General features: G+C 38.5%; 1 protein-coding gene across 12 annotated transcripts in view; it reads left to right on the forward strand.

The window, feature by feature from the left end:
- Positions 1-21,914, forward strand: part of CEP350 (centrosomal protein 350) — a 124,477-nt gene that overhangs the window by 22,009 nt on the left and 80,554 nt on the right. For 10 of the 12 annotated variants that reach the window (XM_066361651.1, XM_066361655.1, XM_066361650.1 and 7 more), the window contains 5 exons: positions 2,132-2,246; positions 6,439-6,598; positions 11,311-11,933; positions 16,934-17,047; positions 20,812-20,925. In XM_066361651.1, coding sequence (XP_066217748.1) covers positions 2,132-2,246; positions 6,439-6,598; positions 11,311-11,933; positions 16,934-17,047; positions 20,812-20,925 — 1,126 coding nt within the window. Of the gene's footprint in view, positions 1-2,096; positions 2,247-6,438; positions 6,599-11,310; positions 11,934-16,933; positions 17,048-20,811; positions 20,926-21,914 lie in introns of all 12 variants that reach the window. The other 2 variants (XM_066361658.1, XM_066361663.1) reach the window with 2 other exon arrangements.

Below are 21,914 nucleotides of genomic sequence, written 5' to 3' on the forward strand. Positions count from 1 at the left end.
TTTCATTTGCTCTCTGAGCACATTACTCTTCTAATAAATCCATTTTGTTTTCTTTTGTATCCTACCTGGATTTGAATCACCTATTTCTTTGTGGTTTGAACATGGTATTTTCTGTCTCCTAATCTTTTGAACTGGTTTGCAAATCACTCTAGAAAAGTACTGTAACCTAGATTTGGTCATAATGCAGAGTTAACTTTTGACCCCATAAACAGCAGTATATCTTCTCTCTCCTCTACATATGTAATTAAGAATCGTTTCTATACCCCAATTTAATTTAGAGCTAAACTAATTTAGAGCTGAACTTTTAGTTTGTCAAAATGATTGGGCGTTTTTAAAGAATTTTTAAGGATGATAAGGGGCTCATAATACATATACATAGGGGAGGGAGAGCCTGATTCAGAACTATTACAGGATTATTTTAATTTTGTGAGCACATTGTACTGCAGAAATGCAAAAAGAGGTAAGTCAGAATTTTATACAAAGTTTTTTATATCTCTGCTGGGATTTTGATGATTTTAACTTTGTATTTTATACCTCTTCTGTTTTCTTTTTCAGGGAGAGAGAGAGAGAGAGAGAGAGAGAGAGAGAGAGAGAGAGAGAGAGTGTGTGTGTGTGAGAGAGAGAGAGAGAGAGAGAAGGCGAGGGGAGGGGTGGAGAAGCAGATGGTTGCTTCTCCTGTGTGCCTGACTGGAAATCGAACCAGGGACAGCCACACACTGGGCCAATTCTTTATCACTGAGCTAATTGGCCAGGGCCTATATTTTTTATTTTTTATTGAGAGACAGAGGACTGGAGAGAGAGGGAAAGAGAGCAAGAGAGAAGCATTTACTTGTTGTCCACTTAGTTGTGCACTCATTGGTTGCTTCCCATGTGCCTTGACCAGAATTGAACCTACAACCTTTTGTTTTGGCTATGCTCTAACTGACTAAGCTAACTGGCCAGGGCAGAAAATGCTTTTTAAAATCATTCAGAATATTGGTGGTTGTACAAAAAGTATAACCACACAAAGATTTGTATGATGAATTATATGGAAACCTGAATTCTGTATTTATTGTGAAACTTACTGTACAGACATAAGACTATAAAAAGTTGTGACTATTTGAATAATCCTAAATGTTAGTCTAGCTAAATTGTTCTTTCCTCATTTTTGCTTGTAAAATGTACAAGATATATGCATAATGATAGGCAGCATATAATGTCAGAAAATTTTTACTACTTTAAAAATACTCAATTAAGCCTGGCTTGTGGTGATGCAGTGGATAAAGTGGCTACCTGTAACAGTAAGGTCACCGGTTCGAAACCCCAGGGTTGCCTAGTCAAGGGACATATGGGAGTTGATGCTTCCTGCTCCTCTTCTCCTTTCTCTCTCTCTTTTCTCTCCCTTCTCTCTCTCTCTCTCCTCTCTAAATGAATAAATAAAACCTTTAAAAAATACTCAATTAAAATATAGGTCAAGGCCCTGGCCGGTTGGCTCAGCGGTAGAGTGTCGGCCTGGCATGCAGGAGTCCCAGGTTCGATTCCCGGCCAGGGCACACAGGAGAAGCGCCCATCTGCTTCTCCACCCCTCCCCCTCTCCTTCCTCTCTGTCTCTCTCTTCCCCTCCCGCAGCCGAGGCTCCATTGGAGCAAAGATGGCCCGGGCGCTGGGGATGGCTCTGTGGCCTCTGCCTCAGGCGCTAGAATGGCTCTGGATGCAACAGAGTGACGCCCCAGAGGGGCAGAACATCGCCCCCTGGTGAGCATGCCGGGTGGATCCCTGTCGGGCGCATGCGGGAGTCTGTCTGACTGCCTCCCCGTTTCCAGCTTCGGAAAAATGAAAAAAAAAAAAAAATAAAAAAAATAAATATATATATATATATATATATATATGTCAAGACAAAAGAAACACTGACATTCTTCAGACTTTTTGATTTTCTCTAAATTTTGGCAGCATTGTGCCAGTTATTAATACTGCTGAAATAGTAAACCATGAAAAAAAGCCTGTTTTTTTTTCTTCATTAAATAAAATATTTGAGTTTTTTTCCTGCTTTGGATAAAGGTATTGGACAATATACTTTTAAATAGCAATGTGAATCATTAATAGCTGGTTATTTACAGAATTAACCTATTTGTTTGATGGTGTTTAACTTCAGCTGAGACACATTGAAAACAAATTAGAAGTCACCCCTACAAGTACAGCTGTGTTTGATTCTGTCATGGATACCAAGAAATATTCTGCAGGTTCTACCCGAAAAATAAGTAGAAAAGGTATGTCTGGTGTTACTTCCAAAGATCTGAATATATTCAATGTAAATTTTTTATGTTGGTTTGTTTCTGTTTAATTTCTCTTACAGTCCATGTGTTTGCTTGCTCTTGTCAGATGACACCTCATCAGCCTCTAGGTTTTTTCCTTCGGTACTGAGTAGTATAGTATAGTACGTGGCAGCCCCAGATTCAGTGGCCCTGGAGAATGTTTTCCTCAATTTTTAATTTGGGGCTTTAGCGCCACTATACCACCGGTGACAGTGAATTTTCATTTGTTTTTAGTGGAGAGAATTTGATATTGAGCCTTTGGGGTTACATACTGCATACAAAAATTAGGGAATATTTTATTGCTTCATATTTATTTTGAAATATCCCCTAATTTTTGTGAGCAGTATATATGTCTTTTTTACATTTTTTCATTTATAGGTTTTTATATCACTTTGAAATTTAGTTGGCTTAATAAGATTTCTATTTTTTGGTAGCGTTTAAAATTATAAATGGAATTATCTATCTTCTAGATCCTATCATAAATTAACACAATGCCAGTATTTTCTTTGTTTACCTTTGATATGTTTAATTCTGTGATTTCTTAATTAGTGGGTTAAAACCTGCAGGCTAGCTAGTACTTTCCACAGAAACTTAGATTTTTTTTTTTAAACTTGTGACTCTCTTGGGTTTTATCTGATATATTTTTTTAAGTGAGAGCTATTGACAAAAAAGAGTTTTCTATGTTGAATTTTATTTTGCATTGTTTGCACAGAATATACAGTGGTACCTTGAGATACGAGTTTAATTCATTCTGTAACCAAGCTTGTAAGTCAGTCAACTTGTATATCAAACAAATTTCTCCCATTTAAAGTAACTGAAATAGATTTAATCCATTCCAGCCCTGTGAAACATCCCCAAACCATCCTAAATTATGAAAAAAGACGTTTTTAATTAAGAAACACACATGTATACTTTACCAATGCATAACAAACTATATGAAATAAAAGAAAAAACTTATTTAGTACTGTATTCTTACCTTGGAGACAGACGAGTGTGGCTAACGGAGGTGAATGGCGGAGGAGGAGGGAGGGAGGAAGGGATGCAGGCACTGTAGACACGTAAACTAAAACTGCACTTTCTTAACACTAAATGTAAACTAAAACTGCATTTTCTTTACTTTAAACAAAACTAAAACTGCACTTTCTTTACTTAAAATAAAACCACAAAACTTAATTGTAAAAAAAATGCACTTTCTTAACTTTATAACCTAAGCTTAACATTACGTGTTTTTCATTTAATCATCACCTGTTTTTGCCTTTTTGGCTGCACTTTCAGCACTTTCACTTGCAGGACTTTTGAATAAAAATCTCTCCAGCCTGACCAGGTGGTGGCGCAGTGGATAGAGTGTCGGACTGGGATACTGAGGACCCAGGTTCGAGACCTCGAGGTTGCCAGCTTGAGTGCGGGCTCATCTGGCTTGAGCAAGGCTCACCAGCTTGGACCCAAGGTCGCTGGCTCGAGCAAGGGGTTACTTGGTCTGCTGAAGGCCCACGGTCAAGGCACATATGAGAAAGCAACCAATGAACAACTAAGGTGTCGCAACAAAAAACTAATGATTGATGCTTCTCATCTCTCTCTGTTCCTGTCTGTCTGTCCCTATCTATTCCTCTCTCTGACTCTCTCTCTGTTTCTGTAAAAAAAAAAAAGAAAAAATCCAAAGAGGTTTACTTTTGCCTGCCTTTTAAAATGTTACAGAAATGTGACAAACAAGTATCATTAAATGTGCTGAAGCAGGACCAGTTGAAACTTTTTCTGGGTGTTTCTTTTCAATGAAACTTGAAAGCTTCTCCCACATTGCCAGCATGTCTTTAATTTCACTTGTAGAAATCACTTCCTCCGACTGGACCTCCTCCTCACTACTAATCTCTTGCAGAAGCTCTGTATGCTGCATCATCTGTAGCTCCTTCAACTCCTCAGTTGAGAGTTCCTCCTCATGTTCCTCGACAAGCTTGGTTACATCACCCTCATCTACCTCCGGACCCATCGACTTTCCGAGGGACACAATCTCTAATGCTTCTATGTCAGTCTCAGTCTTTGGTTCGAATCCTTTGAAGTCCCTGTCTGCAACAACATTAGGCCATAACTTTTTCCATGCCGAGTTCAAGGTTCTTCTTATAACCTCTTGCCATGCCAAGTCAATAATGCGTAAACATATCACAATGTTGTAGTGATCTTTCCAAAACTCTCAAAGGGTTAGAATTGTATTCTCAGTCACCTCAAAGTGGTGGAACAAGTGCTTTGTGTAAAGCTTTTTAAAGTTGGGAATGACCTGCTGATCCATAGGTTGCAAGATTGAAGTTGTGTTGGGTAGGAGGTAGAGGACTTTCATGAATTTGAACTCATTGAGAATGTCATCTTCAAGACCAGGTGGGTGGGCTGGAGCATTTTCAAGGATTAGTAATGCTTTCATCAGGAGTTCATTTTCTTGAAGATATTTCTTCACTGCAGGACCAAAGACGAGATTTACTCATTCAATAAAAAGCTGCCGCGTAACCCATGCCCTAGCATTGTTGCGCCACATAACCTGCAGTTTTTCTTTAAGAATCTTGTGAGTCTTAAGGGGTCGAGGATTTTTGGAATGATACACTAGCAGTGGCTTTACTTTACAGTCACTGCTAGCATTTGCACACAATGCAAGGGTCCCACAGTCCTTCAGGGGTTTGTGGCCTGGCAGCAGCTTCTCTGCAATGAAAGTCCTCCAGGGCATTTTTTTCCAAAAAAATCCTGTTTCGTCACAGTTGAACACTTGTTGGGGGATGTAGCCTTCCTTTGCAATAAGTGCAGCAAAATGTATGATGTACTCCTCAGCTGCCTTAACATCAGCACCCGCAGCTTCACCATGCCTCACCACCAAGTGGATGCCAGATCTCTTGAAATTTTCAAACCAGCCGTGACTTGCCTTAAACGTATTTTCTGCTGCCTCTTTTGAGGTTGATGGTTCTTTCTTCTTCAAGTTGCCGTAAATAATATGTGCCTTTTTACATATTACAGTCTCCATCACTGTATCTCCTGCCAGCTCTTTCTCTTTCACCCACACAAGCAGAAGCTTCTCCATTTCTTCATGGATATTTGTCCTTCATAGGGACAGAATTGTAGTTCCTTTCACTGGGTTTGCGCTTTGATGGCATCCTTTTGTTTAAGGATGGTACAAATTGTAGATGTATTGTGGTTGTACAGCCTTGCCAGTTCCATCACTCGTACACCATGCTCATGTTTTTCTATTACTTTTTTTTTTTTTGTATTTTTCTGAAGTTGGAAACGGGGAAGCAGTCAGACAGACTCCCTCATGCGCCCGACCTGGATCCACCCGGCATGCCCACCAGGGGGTGATGCTCTGCCCATCTGGGGCGTTGCTCTGTTGCAACCAGAGCCATTCTAGCACCTGAGGTAGAGGCCATGGAGCTATCCTCAGTGCCTGGGCCAACTTTGCTCCAGTGGAGCCTTGGCTGCAGGAGGGGAAGAGAGAGACAGAGAGGAAAGAGAGGGGGAGGGGTGGAGAATCAGATGGGCGCTTCTCCTGTGTGCCCTGGCCGGGAATCGAACTGGGACTCCTGCACGCCAGGCCGATGCTCTACCACTGAGCCAACTGGCCAGGGCCTTTCTATTACTTCTTGCTTTACTTCTATCAACATCATTCTCTTCTTCTCACCACTGTCCTTTACACTCACTTTCTTCGGCCCCATGATAGCACACAAGAAAAGTTAGTAAAAAATGCAAAAATGATGCAAGAGCGAGTATAGCACACAAGATTCTACTTGATTCTGCAGGTAACACATGAGAAAGAATGAGATGCTGATGTTGTGCTGCAGATACTGGACCCGTGTGCCAACATGCCAACTACCAGCAGCTTCCCGAATCACGACATGTATCTTGGAATTTTGCTCGGATCTTGAACAAAAGTACAGACCGAGTCATAGCTCGTATCTTAAAAAATTTGTATGTTGTTCTGCTTGTATCCCAAGGTACCACTGTAATCTATAGTTATGTAATAATTTAAATAATCTGAATATTTTTCATCTACTTATATAATATCCTACTATAGATGACAGAAATAGTAGATACCTAAGTATTTTCTTAGATCCTTACCAAATTCGAGAGTCATATTTTATATCATATGTTATCACAGATTTTTTTCCTTTTCTTTAAGATGGTAGATACCTGGATGATTCTTGGCTTAATGCTCCAGCCTCCAAATCTTCTAAATCACGGAAAGAGAAATCTCGCAGTCCTCTCAGAGTTACCACCTTGGAAAGTAATGTAAAGAAAAGTAATCGTGTTGAGTTCCGTGAACCTTTGGCTTCTTACAGGTTAGTGGATTTTTTGTTTCTGTTTTTTAAGTTACCAAATAGGACTAGTCTGTAATGTTTACAGTAAGATTATAGTTTATTTTCTGAGTTTTTCATAGCACTCTGGCTCTGGTATTATTATTTTCATTTTTCAGAAAAAATTAAGCAAACATCTTTTATATTACAAAATACTGACTTTCTACTTTTACTGAGTAAATACTGGGAAGGATAGAAGTAATAATATTTGCTCCAGGCCACTATCACCATTGCAATAAGTATGTTTTCTATAGACAAATTACTCAGGAAATGTGGCTCCCCACCCCTCTACTATCTCAGATTGGATGTTCTATCTAATGGACTTTGTATAGTTTAGTTTTCTTCTTCTCCTTTTTTTTTTTTAAATAGCATTAATCAGTTACCTAAAATTTCTTCTTGAGAACATGGGTTGGTTTATTGTTTTACCTTTTGCCAGTGGCTCCTTTCAGCAACTTATTTAGTCAGATGGTCAAGTTTGATGTATGAATTTTGATAGTATGGATAATACAAAATGCTTTGTGGTTTTGGTTAGCTGATAATTAAGGATATTGAACAGATAAAATGATCAAATTTTGTATTTAAGGGTTCTTTTGTTAGCGATATGTGTGTGTGCTCTTAATATATCAAGTAATAATTAATAAATACTGTTTAACACAACCATTTAAAAAGTTTCAAAGTGTCAATAAACCATGGAGTTTCATGATGGTGCTTGATAGTACTGGGTATATATTTGAACTCTTAAATTTGAAAGAATTTGGGAGATGGAAGGGAAGAGAATTATGAGTTCAATTTTCAGTATCTTTAATTTGATGTAGTTTTGAAATATGTGTTCAGTAGACATTTGAAAATTTTGGTAGGAATGTGTATGAAAAGATCGGACTGGGAATATAAATTTGGGCATTGTCACTATGTTGTAGTGATCAAAATGGTGAAAAAAACCTTAATTTGGGTAAAACTTAATAGTTTAGAAAAAAGAGATAGAAAGAAGTTGAAAAAAGGCAGAGTTCAGAATCTTATTTTCTTTTTTTTTACTTTTGCTTGAGAGTTCAGAATCTTTTACTACAAAAATATTAGGTAACTTCTCTAGAAACATAATCACTATTAGAATTAAAACTAAGTTACTTTTTTTTTAAAGAATGGGGGGGAAGCAGGAGAGAGAGAGAGAGAGAAAGAGAAGCATTAACTCAGTTCCACTTAGTTGTGTGCCCATTGATTGCTTCTCATAGGTGCCCTGATTGGGGCTTGAACTAGCAACTTTGGACAATGCTCTATCCACTGTGACACTGGCTAGGGCCCTACTCTTTATATATATTCTAATGTTTTTCCTGCTAAGAATACTACCTAGTATTTAAAATTGTGTAAATTATTCATCTAAATTAAATAAAATTAAACTAAAATAAAATACCACCTGACCTGTGGTGGCGCAATGGGATAAAGTGTTGACCTGGAACACTGAGGTTGCCGGTTCGAAACTTTGGGCTTGCCTGGTCAAGGCACATATGGGAGTTGATGCTTCCTGCTCCTCCCCCTTCTCTTTCTCTCTCTCTCCCCTCTCTCTAAAAATCAATAAATAAAAAATATTTTTAAAAAAATTAAAAACCTATATAAGTATGAATAAAACGCTCTTTACCTGGCAGCTCCATTCATCACTTCAGACTCATCTTTTATCACCTTCTGTATGAAGCATTGCAAGATCTGATTCTACCCAACTCCATAACCCTTCTTCTCTGCTACTATAATACTATATAACTTCCTTTATTTTTTATTTTATTTTATTTTAGTTTAATTTAGTGACAGAGAGAGAGATAGGGACAGACAGGAAGGGAGAGAGAAGAGAAGCATCTTTGTTGCGGTAACTTAATTGTTCATTGATTGCTTTCTCTTATGTGCCTTGACCAGGGGGCTACAGCAGACTGAGTGACCCCTTGCTTGAGCCAGCGACCTTGGGCTCAAGCCAGCAACCTTGGGCTCAAGCTGGTGAGTCTTGCTCAAACCAGATGAACCCACACTCAAGCTGGTGACCTCAGGGGTTCTCTGCGTCCCAGTCCAGTGCTCTATCCACTGTGCCACTGCCTGGTCAGGCTATTTAAATTTCATGTTGTTATTATTTATTTTATTTTATTTTATTTTTTGAACAGAGACAGAGAGAGTCAGAGAGAGGGACAGATAGGGATAGACAGGCAGGAAGGGAGATGAGAAGCATTAATTCTTTATTGTGGCACCCTAGTTGTTCATTGACTACTTTCTTGTATGTGCCTTGAGTGGGGTGCTACAGCAGAGCGAGTGACCCCTTGATCAAGACAGTGACCTTGGGCTTCAAGCCAGTGACCATGGGGTCATGTCTATGATCCCATGCTCAAGCCAGCGACCCTGTGCTCAAGCTGGTAAGCCTGTGCTCAAGCAGGATGAGCCCACACTCAAGCTGGGTGACCTTGAGGTTTCGAACCTGGGCCCTCTGCATCCCAGTCCAATGCTTTATCCACTGTGCCACTGCCTAGTCAGGCTTATTATTACTTTTTGGGGGAGGGGAGAGGAGGGCAGATAGAGAGACAGACTCCCACACGTGCCCCAACAGTGATCCACTTGGCAACCCCATCTGGGGCTGATGCTCAAGACCAAGCTATTTTTAGTGCCCGAGACTGATGTGCTCCAACTAAGCTATCCTCAGTGCCCAGGGCTGATGCTCAAACCATTTGAGCCACTGATTGCAGGAGGAGAAAAGAGAGAGAAGGGGAGGGAAGACAATGGTTGCTTCTCCTGTTTGCCCTGGCCTAGAACATCCATACCTGGGCCAGTGCTCTATCCACTGAGCCACTGGCCAGGGCCTGAATAACTTCCTTTATTAGAGCATTTTTATATTGCATTATGTTTTGATTTCATATCTACCTATTGTATTAGTTTATATAAAGCTGTAAGTCTAGCTTATCCTCAAATCACCATTGTAATGCCTGTCATTTACTAACTATTACATAAATATTTTGCCCAACACTTTATTATGAAAACTTTCTGCCTTTTTTGCCTTTTTTTTTTTTTTTTTTACAGAGACAGAGCAGACAGACAGGAATGGAGAGATGAGAAGCATCAATCATTAGTTTTTCGTTGCGCGTTGCAACACCTTAGTTGTTCAATGATTGCTTTTTCATATGTGCCTTGACAGTGGGTCTTCAGCAGACTGAGTAACGCCTTGCTCGAGCCAGTGACCTTGGGTCCAAGCTGGTTGCTTTGCTCAAACCAGATGAGCCCGCGCTCAAGCTGGTGACCTCGGGGTCTCAAACCTGGGTCCTCTGCATCCCAGTCCGACGCTCTATCCACTGCGCCACTGCCTGGTCAGGCGAAAACTTTCATATTTACAGAAATGTTGAAAGAATTATCCAGTGAACACCCTTATATGTATTTAGCAAATATTTAGTGAGTGAATGAATTCTTTTTTATCTCCCTCCTTTTTTCCTTTCAATGTCCTTCCCTTTTCTAAGATAGAGGCATGATATGTAATATGTCTTGTTATGCTTTATTTTATTATCTACATGCGCTAATTTTGTATCTTTTGAATTCATATGTAATTAGCATTCTAGCGTATCACAGTTTGGACTAGCCACATTTCAAGTGCTCAGCAGCCACATGAGGCTAAATCTACTTATTCAGACATTGCAGGCCCAGGTTGTTGTTATGCTTTTATAATTTTGTTGAGTGTTTTTTCATGACTCATGTACTCTTCTTACTGCTGAAGCCTTTTGGTCTTCATTTACCTCCCTTGTAATAAACTGCTTCTGTTCCTAAAATATAACTTATTGTAATGATGTATATATAAAATAGAAATAGTCTCTGAAGGAAGACTTTTGCTAATGTTTTTATTAATAGAGAATATGGACTTTGTCTTTTTGTTTTGTTTTTTAGATTTTATTTATTGAGTTTAGAGTTGGGGAGAGGGGGGGGGGGAGAAAAAGAGGGAGGGAGAAAAGGGAAAGAGAAAGGGGGAGGAGCAGGAAGCATCAACTCCCATATGTGTCTTGATCAGGCAAGCCCAGGGTTTCAAACCGGCGACCTCAGCGTTCCAGGTTGTCACTTTATCCATTGCGCCACCACAGGTCAGGCCAGAATATGGAATTTGTGATGTGTACTTTGGCTATGTCTAGGCTTTTTGCTTACACTAGAGTTTCTAGATATGCTTTACATAGTTTGAAGCTGCCAAAAAAGTGGTCAGTGGTGTAGAGAGGTTTGACTTTACTAACCACAATTATTTGAAGGAAAATATTTATTGTACTTTTATTTCTGCTCCCAATCTAATATTTGTTAATTAAGTACATTATTTAGAAGTTATACGTATGAAATGCCAGTATTTGAGAACTTTTTTTTCCTAGTACTTAAGATTTCATAAAGGAGTAAAATACACATTTTGTTAAAAGGTGTCAAGTGAATGTTCAAAATCAGATTGTAATCCTGTTTTCTGGAATTCTTAAGGAAATCTCTGTATACATTTTTTAAATTTTTTCTTATTTTATAATATGCAGATTCTGATTTAGAACTTTATAGAGGGGTCGTTGAATCTTAATATTAGTAATGGTTATTTATTAGTTTTAACTTTCTGGAATTTCTGGGGGGTTTTTTGGTCTCCAAATTTTAGCTTAGACTTCTCGATTTGTAAGACTGGTTTCAGTTTTTGTGCTTTTTATTTAAAACTTATTATTTTTTAATAATAGGGAAATTCGTGGCACATCTTCCAACATAAGCCCCAGCCCTTTAGAGTCAAAGCATGTATATTGTGTGGATGTTAATGAAGAAAAGTCTGAGAATGGGAACCGGATGGTAAGCAATCGAGAAGAGCGGAATATACATTGCTGTGATTTTGAGAGTTCCCAATCATCTGTCATCAATGATACTGTTGTTAGGTTTTTAAATGATCGACCAGCAATTGATGCATTGCAGAATTCTGAGAGTTTGATTAAGATGGCAGCTCCTGTGAGAACTGAGGAAGAAAAGTCGAATAGAACAAAAGGAAATGAGAACAATTTGAAAGCTCCAGTCAGTAACATGGCCCATGATATTGACCCAAAAGTGTTACGGCTAACTGACTCTTCTCCCTCTTCTACTAGTACTTCTAATTCCCAAAGATTAGATATTTTAAAGCGGCGACAACATGATGTCAGACTGGAAAAACTCAAAGAGCGAATTAGGAAACAGTGGGAACACTCAGAAGAAATAAATGCCCGGAGCCAGAACCTGGGTCATACTGACCATCCAGTAATGGTTGTTAATGTTGATAGCTCAGTGACAGCAAAAGTCAGGAAAGTGGCCACAGCACCACCTGCTCCAGCATACAGAGGTTTGTAATCAGTCTTTGTTCCTTTCTCTTTCTGCCTCCCTATCCCCATCACCCCATGATGTATTTGAGTAGAGATGATCTTTAGAACAGAGTCTTATTCTTAGATCAAACACAGAAGACATTAATCCAGGGCCCTGCAGGTGAAAAATGCAGTTCTCTGGACCTAACTCAGAATTTCTGAGGGTAGAGTCTAGAGTTAGAATATTTAATAAGTCCATCAGGACCACTCTATGAACATTTAATAAGCTGAACAAAAGAGGGAATAAGGACTAGTACATTTTCAGAGATCTGAAAGAATATCTTTCTTATACTAACATTATATTTGGATTGTTATTTCAAGTTCTTTCAAAAGTATTAAAAGTTAATTCAGTCATTTTGAGTTAATATTTGGTTATAGAATATTTTGGCACTGACATTTGGTTCCTGCTTTTTAACTTTAAGTTTTAATACTAGTGTTTTTTCTTCTTGTGTTTAAGAAAACAAATATTTAAATCACATTTATACCAACATTGTTAGATTTTTATTGAGAAAATGCTTTTCAGAGAGAATTCTTATTTTTAGCCAGCTCAAGTTTTTATATATTTATGGTTTTAAGGCGTTTGTATTTTTATGTACCTGAAATTGTTTCCATAGGGTCATCATGTAATGTTTCTAACAAAGAGTTAATTCATTGATCAGGTGAGTCTATGTTAGACTTTTGTCAGGGAAACTTCTGCCATTGTAACCTTTCTTTTGTAGGTATTTTTCCAAGTTCAGTTTTTCTAGATGTATGAAGATCAAAATATATATTGTCAAGATTTGTTTCTGTTAATTTTAAGTTATTAACAAATTGGGAATGATTTTTGCTGCAATTTATTTTGAATTTTCCTACTAAGTCTAATTTTTCTCTGACAGCTTTTGTAATTTTTTTTTTTTTTTTTTTACAGAGACAGAGAGAGTCAGAGAGGGGGCTAGACAGGGACGGACAGACAGGAACGGAGAGATGAGAAGCATCAATCATTAATTTTTCGTTGCACATTGCAACACCTTAACTGTTCATTGATTGCCTTTTCATATGTGCCTTGACCGTGGGCCTTCAGCAGACCAAGTAACCCCTTTGCTCGAGCCAGCGACCTTGGGCTCAGCTGGTGAGCTTTTACTCAAACCAGATGAGCCTTCGCTCAAGCTGGCGACCTCGGGATCTCAAACTTGGGTCTTCCGCATCCCAGTCTGACGCTCTACACTACCGCCCGGTCAGGCGCTTTTGTAATTTTTTCTAATTCTAAAGTATCTTTAGGCATTTTTATCTGCGAAACAAATTTTACTGTGTACACTTAGAGCAATGACCAGTTTTATTTTTTTGCTTGTTGTTTTGCTGGTGATATTCATTGTGAATCAGATTTTTTAAAAAGGGGTAATTTAAAAAAAAAGGGGTAATTTATATTTTATTCTAGCTAATTTGTGATGAAATTGTGAGCAGTTCCTTTTAGAATGCTGAAAAAGAAAATGTTCTCTTTGCCATGATTGGTGTAATGCATTATTAATAAAAATTCTTTTATATCCTTTTAGTTAAATTTGTATATCATGTAGTAATTGTCCACAGTTGACAGAGCAAATAGCAGATAGTGGGATTAGAATGTTCTTGTTGGTTCTGAGCTAGTGAGTGATTATCCAGAACTTTTGCTATACTTATATCAGACTCATTAAATGTATACTGCACATTTAAGGTTTGTTTATTTTAGAAGTTACCATTCTAAAATTCCAGTGTTATTCCACTAAGGCAAAGTTAAGAAGTTCAATTTGAATCTATATTTTATTTAATTATTTACAGAAATCCAAAGTGACAGTTTCATTTGTTCAAATACATAATAAATTTAGTTGGTTCAAAAGTCAGAAGATAAAAAGGGTGGACTTTGAAAACCTCTCTGCTCTATCCACTTGGTCCCCTTTCTGGAGGTTACTGGGTTAATGTTTGTGTATCCTTCCAGAGATATTTTTGCATACACAAAATATAAGAGAAAAAGAGAGTTAATTTCTTTTCTAATAGAGTTAGTATACAAGACCCATTCTAATCTTGGTATTTTATTATGTTTTTGTGGGCTTTATTTTTTTAAGGAGATATTGGAACTGTTTTGTGATTCTGCTTTAAAATTTGAAGTACTAAACACAAACAGTGTTTATATGATTCTTTATTTAAAAAATTTTTTTGAGAGGGAGACAGAGAGAGCGACAGATAGACAGGAAGGGAGAGAGATGAGAAACATCAATTTTTCATTGCAGCACTTTAGTTATTCATTGATTGCTTTCTCATATGTGCCTTGATGGGGGTAGAGGGGCTACAGCCAAGCCAGTGACCTTTTGCTCAAGCCAGCAACCTTGGTCTCAAGCCAGCAACCTCAGGCTTCAAGCCAGTGACCTTTGGGCTCAAGCCAGCGACCATGGGGTCATGTCTATGATCCCATACTCAAGTGTGTCCCTGTGCTCAAGCTGGAGAGCCCGGGCTTAAGCCAGCGACCTCAGGGTTTCGAACCTAGGTCCTCTGTGTCCTATGCTGATACTCTATTCACTGCGCCACTGCCCAGTCAGGCATATGGGATTCTTGTCTTATACTTAGTTGTTTGAATATCCTTTTCTTTACTATGTAAATGCCCATGAAGGTTAGAGCCCAAATAAGCCATCCTTATTTTATTTCAGGGCCTAGTATAGTGTGTTAAATATTAATAAGTGTACAGTACATTTTTTATTTAATAAATACAACTAGAAAGAGAAAAAATGGACAAAGAATGGAAAGAAAGACTGGGGGACAGAAAGATAAACTGATGTAGATATTGAAAGCTTCTTGAAGTTAACTTCTAAGTAAAGACACAAACGTAAAGAAAGGCTCCCATGGAGCTAAGTAGTTCTTAAAGAGGAAAGGAGAAGAAATGACAGAGTTGATGCAGAGACGTGAGATGGTGGTGATGGTGAAGAGCTGTGGAGAGATAGAACCTTGCATGAAATTGCCATATTTTCTTATTATAAGCTATAGTTTATAATAGGCAGAACATCATGTTTATAAAATTTTTCCTGATATACCGGCATAATTGTGTGCCCCTTGCCACAAATGTCAGATGAAATTAAGTTTATGCTATTATACCCAAGAGCTGAATAGATTATTTGTTATCAGACATGTAATTAACCTACCAGTTCGTTTTTATGTAACACCTTTAAAGTGCTTTTACCAATTTTGACTCCAACTCATTCTTTATTTTGATATAATTTTACAAATATTTATTGGCTGCCAAGTTTTTGATAGGTTGAACCGTCTGAAAATATAAATCTTTGTCCTACTGTGGTTACCATCCATATTTATCATTTTAGGTTTTTTTGTTTTTGTTTTTGTTTTTTTTGTGGCAGAGACAGAGAGTCAGAGAGAGGGACAGACAGGGACAGACAGACAGGAAGGGAGAGAGATGAGAAACATCAATTCCTCTTTGCGGCTCCTTAGTTGCTCATCGACCAATCTCCCACATGTGCCCTGACCTGGGGGCTACAGCAGACCGAGAAACTCCCCAATCGAGCCAGCGACCCTGGGCCCAAGCTGGTGAGCTTTTACTCAAACCAGATGAGCGCACGCTCAAGCTGGTGACCTCGGGGTCTCGAACCTGGGTCCTCCACATCCCAGTCCGACACTCTATCTACTGCGCCACCGCCTGGTCAGGCTCATTTTAGTATATATTTTGTAAAGTAACATTCCAGGTTCAGTGCATTTCTTAAAGGGTAATGATCAGTTTGAAATAAGAAGTCAGAACAGCAATTTCTAGGAAAAAGCATGTGTGTTAGGTTTTTTGAGAAATTGAATAGTATGTTTTAAAGACCCATTTTTCACACTTTGGGTGCATTCTGCCTGTGTAGGCAGTTTGTTCATTAGTTCAAGCCATGGGCAGAATCAGACAGATGTTAGCGATTAATGCCTGTCTACAAAGAAAGATTAAGTAGTGTAGTCTCTCTCTTAGTCTTGAGAAAAATAGTTTATATCTTTGAAATTTATAAAATGTGATTAGCATTTTTTATAATTTAGTGTTTTCCATTTTTATTCTTTTTGAGCAAATGTATATTGCTCTATCTCATTAAGTCTACTCTTTCCAAATAATATTAGTGAACACATTGTGTGGTAGCCAGTTATGCATTTCTCTCTTAAAAGCTTATAAAGCTGCTCAGCATTATTAGTTATTAGGAAAATGCAAGTCAAAACCACAATTGAGGTACCATTTCACACCTACTAGGGTGACTAATAAAAAAGACAGACAATAGCAAGTGTTGGTGAGGGTGTGGAGAAATTGGAACCCTCATACGTTGATGGTGAGAGTGTAAAATGATACAACTATTTTAGAAAACTGTTTGGCAATCCCTCAAAAAGTTAAACATAGAATCATTGTATGACCCAACTATTCCACTACTAGGTATGATAACCAAGGGAATTGGAAACGTATGTCTGCACAAAAACCTGTACACGAATGTTCAGAGCAACATTATTAATAATAGCCAAAAAACAGAAGCACCCCAAATGTCCATCAGCTGATGAATAGATAATAAATGTCAGTATGGCCACATAATGGAATATCATCCAATAATAAAAAGGACTAAAACTTTGATACATATTGTATAGTGGATGAATATTGAAAACATTATGCTAAATGAAGAAGCCAGACACAAAAGGCCACATATTGTATGATTCTATTGATAGAAAATGTCCAGAATGAGCAAATCCATAAAGAAAGTAGATTAGCAGTTCCCAGGGAAAAACAGTACTGTGGGGCATGACTGCTAATGTGTACAGGGTTTTTTCTGGGAGATGAAATGCTCTAGAATTAGATGGTGATAGTTGTATAACTTTGGAAATATACTACAGATCACTGAGTTGTACACTTTATAAGAGTGAATTTTATAGTATGTTAATTATATCTCATTAAAATAAAGAGTATAGCAAACAACATATAAAACAAGTTTGACGAATGTTCTGTACTGTTGATATGTATTAGGCTTCAATCCTTCAGAGACCAAGATTCGGACACCTGATGGCAGAGTGTGGCAAGAGGCTGACTTCCAAAACATGAGCAGAGAACTCTACCAAGACATAGCAATTCACTTTGCAGGTAAGAGTGGAGCTTTCTAGGATTTTGAGTGTTTTATCATGCATGCTGTCAACTTAGAATGCTTTTACATAAAATGATCACCAAGTTAACATTTCCCTTTCCTAACTACATGGTGTGCTAATGTAATGGTGGTTTTAGTCATAAGGCTCTCTTAGTCTCTAGGCTCTGCTCCAGGGTTAAAATTAGCAGACATGGCTGATGAGACAGAAACAAGGCTATTTTTAAACTGAGGGACTTCCAGAGTAGAGCCTGTCTGATTTGAAGAAAATACAGCAGTCTAGTAAAGTTTAGTTGAGATCTCTGAGATCTAAGAACTCTGAGATCTTTGAAAGGGTCAGCAATTTGGCAGGCAGCAGATTAGAAGATACTAACATGAAGGCAAAATGCAGAAAGAAAGGGAAGGGAATAATGCTGGAGAATTGGAAATATGAGGAACTTCTGGAAGATCAGAAGAAAGAAGAGGGAAATAGGAAGGCTGTACTCGTAATGTTACTATGTATTGAACAGCTAGTATGATTTTAGGCAAGATGCTGGGTACTTAGTATTCTGTATTGTTTACAGCTGTGGAAATAGAGGCTCAAAGGGGAATTCTCCCAAGGTTGCATAGAGAAGTTAAGAATTGAAGCCAAGGTGCAAAGCTGACTCTGACTGTAAAGCTTGAGATTTTTCTAGTAAGCTCCCAAAGAGATTCTTCTAATAAATTGTGTAGCATTAAGTGTTCTGTCTAGTTTCCCTACTATTGGAGCATGTATTCAGAAACTTTTTTTCTCCTGTGAAGACGTAGAATGTAATAAATAGGAGCAAAGACTTTGGAATCAGCTTAGAAGGGTTCAAATTTGGGCTCTGCCACTTAGTAGTTGTGTATGTTCTCTGTGTTACAGAACCTTTCTTCCTTGGTTTTCTCATCTGTAAAGTAGGGGTAATAGCAGTATATCTCATAGGACAGTATCATTATGGACAGGTAGAATGCTGTGTGTCAGAGAACTCTTAAACAAGTTTGTACACTCTTATTAAGGCAGATGAACTCTGTGCTTCTGGCTAAGACCAACCCATACAAAAATTTGCTCTTGTGTATTTAAGACATAACTTAAGCCCTGTGTCCATCCTTCTTTCCTTCCTACCTTCCTTTCCTTTTTAAAAAAATTTTTTTCATTCATTTGAGAGAGAAGGTGGGAAGAAAAGGGAGAGAAAGAGAGAGAGAGAGAGAGAGAGAAGTGTGAACTCAGTGTTCCACTTAGTTATTCCATTTAGTTGTGCACTCACTGGTTGCTTTTCATATGGGCCCTGACCAAGGATCAAACCCACAGTCTCGGCACACTGGGATGACATTCTAACCACTGAGCAACCTAGTCAGGGCCTCCTTTCTTTTACATCGTCAAGTTTTCTCTCTCTACAAGGTCATGCCTGTCAACATATTTACTATTTGATAACATGCTACTATCTCAGCCATCATAAAAGCACCCCTCGCCTGACCAGGTGGTGGTGCAGTGGATAGAGCATTGGACTGGGATGCAGAGGACCCAGGTTTGAGACCCCGAGGTCGCCAGCTTGAGCGCAGGCTCATCTGGTTTGAGCAAAGCTCACCAGCTTGGACCCAAGGTCGCTGGCTCGAGCAAGGGGTTACTCGGTCTGTTGAAGGCCCACTGTCAAGGCACATATGAGAAAGCATTCGATGAACAACAAAGGTGTCGCAACGAAAAACTGATAATTGATGCTTCTCATCTCTCTTCGTTCCTGTCTGTCTGTCCCTATCTATCCCTCTCTCTGACTCTCTCTCTGTCTCTGTGTAAAAATAAATAAATAAATAAATAAAAGCATCCCTCTTTGGGCCCTACTCTCTTTAACTACTGCCCTGTTTATCTCTCTTTATAACAGAACTTCAAAAAGTTGCCTTATACTCATTGTGTCCAATTTGTCTCCTTCTTTTTATTCTTGGATCCTTTCTGTTAGGTTTTTGCTCCTATTTCTCTGTGAACTGCTGTCACCAAGGTCATCAGTGACTTCCATGTTGGTAAATTTAGTGTTTAATTCCGGTTTGTCATCTTGATCTCTCAGCAATGTTGGACATGATTAAAACTCTTTGAAACTCTTCACTTGACGTTTAGAAAACCATAAGTGGTTGGTTCTCCTCCTAAGTCTAGTTGCTCCTTTTCAGTTTTTTTCCTAATCAACTCCCTGATCTCTGAACATTGGCATATCCATTCTTGGTACTTGGTTTGTCTTCCTTCCTTTCCCACCCTTTCCTTTTTAAAAAAACCTCTTTCTTTATCTGCATATACACAAGACAAAGTTCATCTAGTCACAGGGCTTTAAATATTTATTGTTGATGATGATCCCCAAATTTATGCCTTTGGTTCAAACTTCTCTTCTGAACTCAGACTGTTTCAAAGTTAGAATATCAGCTGCTAATTCCACATCTCCCTTTGGATGCATAATAGATTTCTTAAGCTTAATATGTCCAAAATGGAGTTAACTAACTAAATGGGGTTACTGAACACTCCTTAAGCCTACTCCTCTCTGGTAGTCTCGCCATCTTAGGTAATACTATTCTTCTAAATGTTCAGGCCCCTTGATCCCCATATTTCCCTCATACCTTATATCTAGTATTGTCTGAACTATATCTAAAATAAAACCACTTAACCTGCCTCTGTCACTACCATCTAGGTTCAAGCCACCGTCAGTCTCTTGCCTGGATTACTGCAGTAGCCTTCTAACTGGTCTCCCTGCTTCTGCCTTTCATCTGAGTCTGTTCTCATCACAGCTGTTAGAGTAAGCTTGTTCAAATTTAATTGAGATTATATCACTTCTTTGCTCACATCTTCCAAAAACTTCTATCGTTCTTGAGTAAATCTTGAAGTTCTTGCAGTGAGCTTTTTAAGCCCTACATGATCTGGCCCTCAGTTATGTCTCTGATCCTAGTTATGACAGCTTTTTCTCTTCGTTTCATGCACACTGGCCTCCTGCTGTTTCTTAGACACTAGGTATGCTCCTGCCTTAGGGCCTTTGACTCATATGTATTTCCACTTTGCCCAGAATGCAGAGTTCTATATGTATTTTAAAGTATATTTATTTAGATCTGTAATGGAGGTTAATTTTTATATGCACATATACACACGAATACACACAAGAATAGGTAAAAATGGGTTTATAGTTATAAGTACACAAAATAGTTTATTTCTGTTATTTATTAATTGTATTATTTGTATTATTTAAACCTACTTTTGCCCACCCCTGTATATATTCCCAGATTAGAATTGAAAAAATTAATAAGTAGTAAATTATATGGGATGTATCTTGATATGTTTCACTAGCATAACCATAAAAGAGTTATTATATTGAGTATTTTATGAAGTTTTATTCTAGAAGTTCGTGAATATCTCAGTTAAGTAGGAAGTTTTAAATGAGATTGGAATCTGAGAAAGTGCTTACTTCTGAGACTGTATAAATGTTATATGGACCCTGGGTTGGAAACCATTACTGTTGCAGTTTCTTGCAGTTTGTGAAAACAAGTTAAATTTCTCAAGTGTTTCTGGAAAAAACACAAAGAATTGGAAGCTAACAGTGGAGTAGTGATGGTAAACTTGAGACCTGTCTATAAGAGGAGTTGGCATTGGTAGCTTGTGGGTCACAGAAATAGCCACAGTGAAGGTTTCTTTTTCCCTACCTGAATTGTACATTTTATAATGATTTTTCCAGCTATGGGGAGGATGAATGGATGGGCAAGAATCATTGTAGTATTTCCTGTAAATGTTTCTGCTTTTCAGATGATATCTCTGTGAAAGAAAAACCTGCTGAAAAAAGTAAGGAGAAGAAAGTGGTCAAGCCAGTACGAAAAGTCCAAAAGGTAGCACAGTTTTCAAGTCCAGAATGCAAAACAGGTTAGTTTTCTCAGTATCATGTACCTCCTCAAGTTAGGTATTACCGAAATGGCATCTGTGTGGAAATAAATGTTTGTAAGCCAGATGTTCTCATTGTTTCGCACATGTAAAAATGGAATACAGGCCCTGTCCGGTTGGCTCAGTGGTAGAGTGTCGGCCTGGCGTACAGGAGTCCCGGGTTCGATTCCCTGCCAGGGCACACAGGAGAAGCGCCCATCTGATTCTCCACCCCTCCCCCTCTCCTTCCTCTCTGTCTCTCTCTTCCCCTCCTGCAGCCAAGGCTCCACTGGAGCAGAGTTTGCCCGGGCGCTGAGGATGGCTCTGTGGCCTCTGCCTCAGGTGCTAGAATGGCTCTGATTGCAGCAGAGCGACGCCCCAAGATGGGCAGAGCATCGCCCCCTGGTGGGCATGCCGGGTGGATCCCGGTCGGGTGCATGCGGGAGTCTGTCTGACTGCCTCCCATTTTCAGCTTCGGGGGAAAAAATAATAATAATAATAAAAAATAAAAATGGAATACAGTTTACATATCATTATTTTGTGTAGGTATGTTTAATTGATATAGCATAAGCTATATGTTTAGAATGTATAGTTTGATAAGTTTTCATAAATATATGTACCCATGAAATCACATGTTCACCATAATACTAAATACATGTCATCCCCCCCCAATTTTTTCCTATCATTTTTAATGGAAATAAGAAAGATTAAAGATAGTGATTTTTATGTAGTGAACTTTTTATTTTTTTTTGGAGAGAGAGAGTCAGGGGGACAGAGACAGAAACATCGAACTGCTCCTATATGTACCCTGATTGAGGAACCAAACCAGCAACCTTCACACTCCAGAACAATGCTCTAACCAACCAAGCTATCCGGCCAGGGCTTAATTTTTTTTTTTTTTATTGATTTTTAGAGAGACAGAGGAAGGGAGAGAGAGGGGAGGGGTAAGGGAAGCATTCATTTGTTGTTCCACTTATTTGTGCATACTTTGG

Source organism: Saccopteryx leptura, chromosome 2 (genome assembly GCF_036850995.1).
Source record: "Saccopteryx leptura isolate mSacLep1 chromosome 2, mSacLep1_pri_phased_curated, whole genome shotgun sequence".
Lineage (NCBI taxonomy): Eukaryota > Metazoa > Chordata > Mammalia > Chiroptera > Emballonuridae > Saccopteryx > Saccopteryx leptura.